The sequence below is a fragment of the Wasmannia auropunctata genome, unplaced genomic scaffold (assembly GCF_000956235.1).
Source record: "Wasmannia auropunctata unplaced genomic scaffold, wasmannia.A_1.0 LD336063.1, whole genome shotgun sequence".
NCBI classification, from domain to species: Eukaryota; Metazoa; Arthropoda; class Insecta; order Hymenoptera; family Formicidae; genus Wasmannia; species Wasmannia auropunctata.
This window is the reverse complement of record NW_012026827.1, coordinates 483,681-485,727: the sequence shown is the minus strand read 5'-3', so window position 1 is coordinate 485,727 and position 2,047 is coordinate 483,681. Positions and strand designations below refer to the sequence as shown.

The 2,047-nt window shown below is 38.3% G+C and overlaps 1 protein-coding gene across 1 annotated transcript in view; it reads left to right on the top strand.

Moving 5' to 3' along the window:
* The first annotated feature begins 248 nt into the window (after positions 1-248).
* The window catches only part of LOC105450332 (tubulin-specific chaperone D), a 9,826-nt gene continuing 8,027 nt past the window's right edge, over positions 249-2,047 (top strand). The window contains exons 1-4 of the mRNA XM_011690121.1: positions 249-1,053; positions 1,147-1,285; positions 1,434-1,620; positions 1,731-1,962. Coding sequence (XP_011688423.1) covers positions 533-1,053; positions 1,147-1,285; positions 1,434-1,620; positions 1,731-1,962 — 1,079 coding nt within the window. The 5' untranslated portion in view covers positions 249-532. The remainder of the gene's footprint in view (positions 1,054-1,146; positions 1,286-1,433; positions 1,621-1,730; positions 1,963-2,047) is intronic.

Here is a 2,047-nt window from a genome sequence, read left to right as displayed (position 1 = left end):
TCTTCTGGACAAATTCGCCAGCCAATAAGAAGCTAGCCAGGACAGCGCCACATTAGACAGTCGTTTGTCCTCTCTCTCTCCGGGAAGAAGCCTGCCTTTTTGAGACGTTGTTCGTTTGTTCGTTGCTTTTACCTCCGTAATTTCGTTCGAGTCACACGTGCTGTACAAAGTTAAATAAAGTGTTATATATATATACGTTCTAAATCCGTGTACGAGTCGTCTCCCTATACCTAGCGCTACACTGTAAGTTCTATGGTTACAGCCAAAAGGCCGGCATGTCCGCTCTCGGATCCTCTCTGGTTTTAACAAACGCATCGAAAAACTGAGTGGTTCGTAAAAAGATGAGAGGTATGATATCTAGATATTCGTCTATTCGAAGAAGCAGACATGCTGGATCTGTCAAAATCGGTTTATGGTTATGGTTATTCCGACAATTCCCAACAACGAAAGTTTCATCGTGCGATTTATGATCCACGTCAGTGGATCGCACGTGGGAGCGAATAGTGGACTCGACAAAATCTAGGCGTGGACGATGGGGTTGAATGATTGCGCGGACTCGGAGAGGGTGGGATGCGGCTTCAGCACGTTCAGGGAGGTGGACGAGGTGACCACCTTGATAGCGGAATTGAGACGGTCAGATCTGCAGGCGAGTCTCGTGGAGCGGAACCGGGATCGCTTCAATTTCATTCTCTCTCAGTATCAGGATCAGCACCATCTCCTCGATCCGTATCTTGAGAGAATCTTAGAATCCCTGCTGTCGATCATCAAGAACGACGATTGCCCGGAAAGCGTCAAACACAATACGTTTAAGTATCTCTTTATCATCATGTCCGTGAAGACGTACAAGAGGATTGTTACTTACCTCCCGCATGAGGTAGTCGATCTCTTGCCTGTGTTAAGGATGCTTGAGAAGCAGGATTCAAACGACGTGGAAACGTGGGAGACCAGATATGTTCTGCTCGTCTGGTTGTCCATCATCTCGAAGATACCGTTTCCGCTGTCTCGCCTAGAGACGTCCGAGAATGTAGATCCGGAGCAAACTATTATTGTCAGGTATCATTGATGCTCTTATCCTGTAATGAATCAACGTTTTGTTTAAAGATGACAGAAAATGTTGCTTTTTTTTTACTATTATGTATATTTTAGGATTTTAAAAGTGTGCAAACTGTACTGTCTATCGAAGGATGCGTGCGCTGTGGCGGCTGTATTTTTAATAGCAAACTTTTTAACACGATCGGATGTCAAGAAATTATACTTGAAAGAAATGATTATGTGGTGTTTAAAGGTATCACATTTCTCTTCAATGATATAAAATATTATTTAAGAATAACAAGAGTAAATAACAAATTTAGTATATTTTTTATTTATAAATTTTAAACATAATTTTATTTACAAAGAACAACTTTTTGTTTTACTTGTAAATTTTTTTTTAGTGTATAGAAGATGATCCTTTGAGACATGGACCTTTGGCTGTAATAGCCTCAATTTTAAAGCATAGTGCCAGAGAAGACGTCAAGCCATATAGTCAAATGCTTCTCGATAATATGTTGAAACTTCGACTAAGTGACAATCCAGCAGATCTTATTAGAAAATTTGGAATAAAGGTTGTCCAGCGTATAGGTATTTAGAAACTCTGAGATATGTTTTATTCCAATATATTTATTTCTTATAAATAAAAAATTGAAAAATGTAATATATATTATAAAACATTTTTTTACAATATTTGATAGGTCTGGTATTGTTGAGAACAAAATTAGCATCTTGGCGCTATCAGAAGACGAGTCGACCGATAAGTATTATGCCTAATGTTAAAGCAGATAATATTGATAATACCGAAAGTATTACTGATATTAAAAAAAGTATTTCGAATAATGACAATGAAGATCAGGAAATTCCTCCAGCGATTGAGGATATAATAGAGCAGCTCATACAAGGTCTTCGGGATAAAGCAATTACTATAAGGTATATATCATAAATGCCATTTTATGTGTTATTTATTAGAGATAATATTAAATTGAATATATACACACGCACGCACGCACGCACG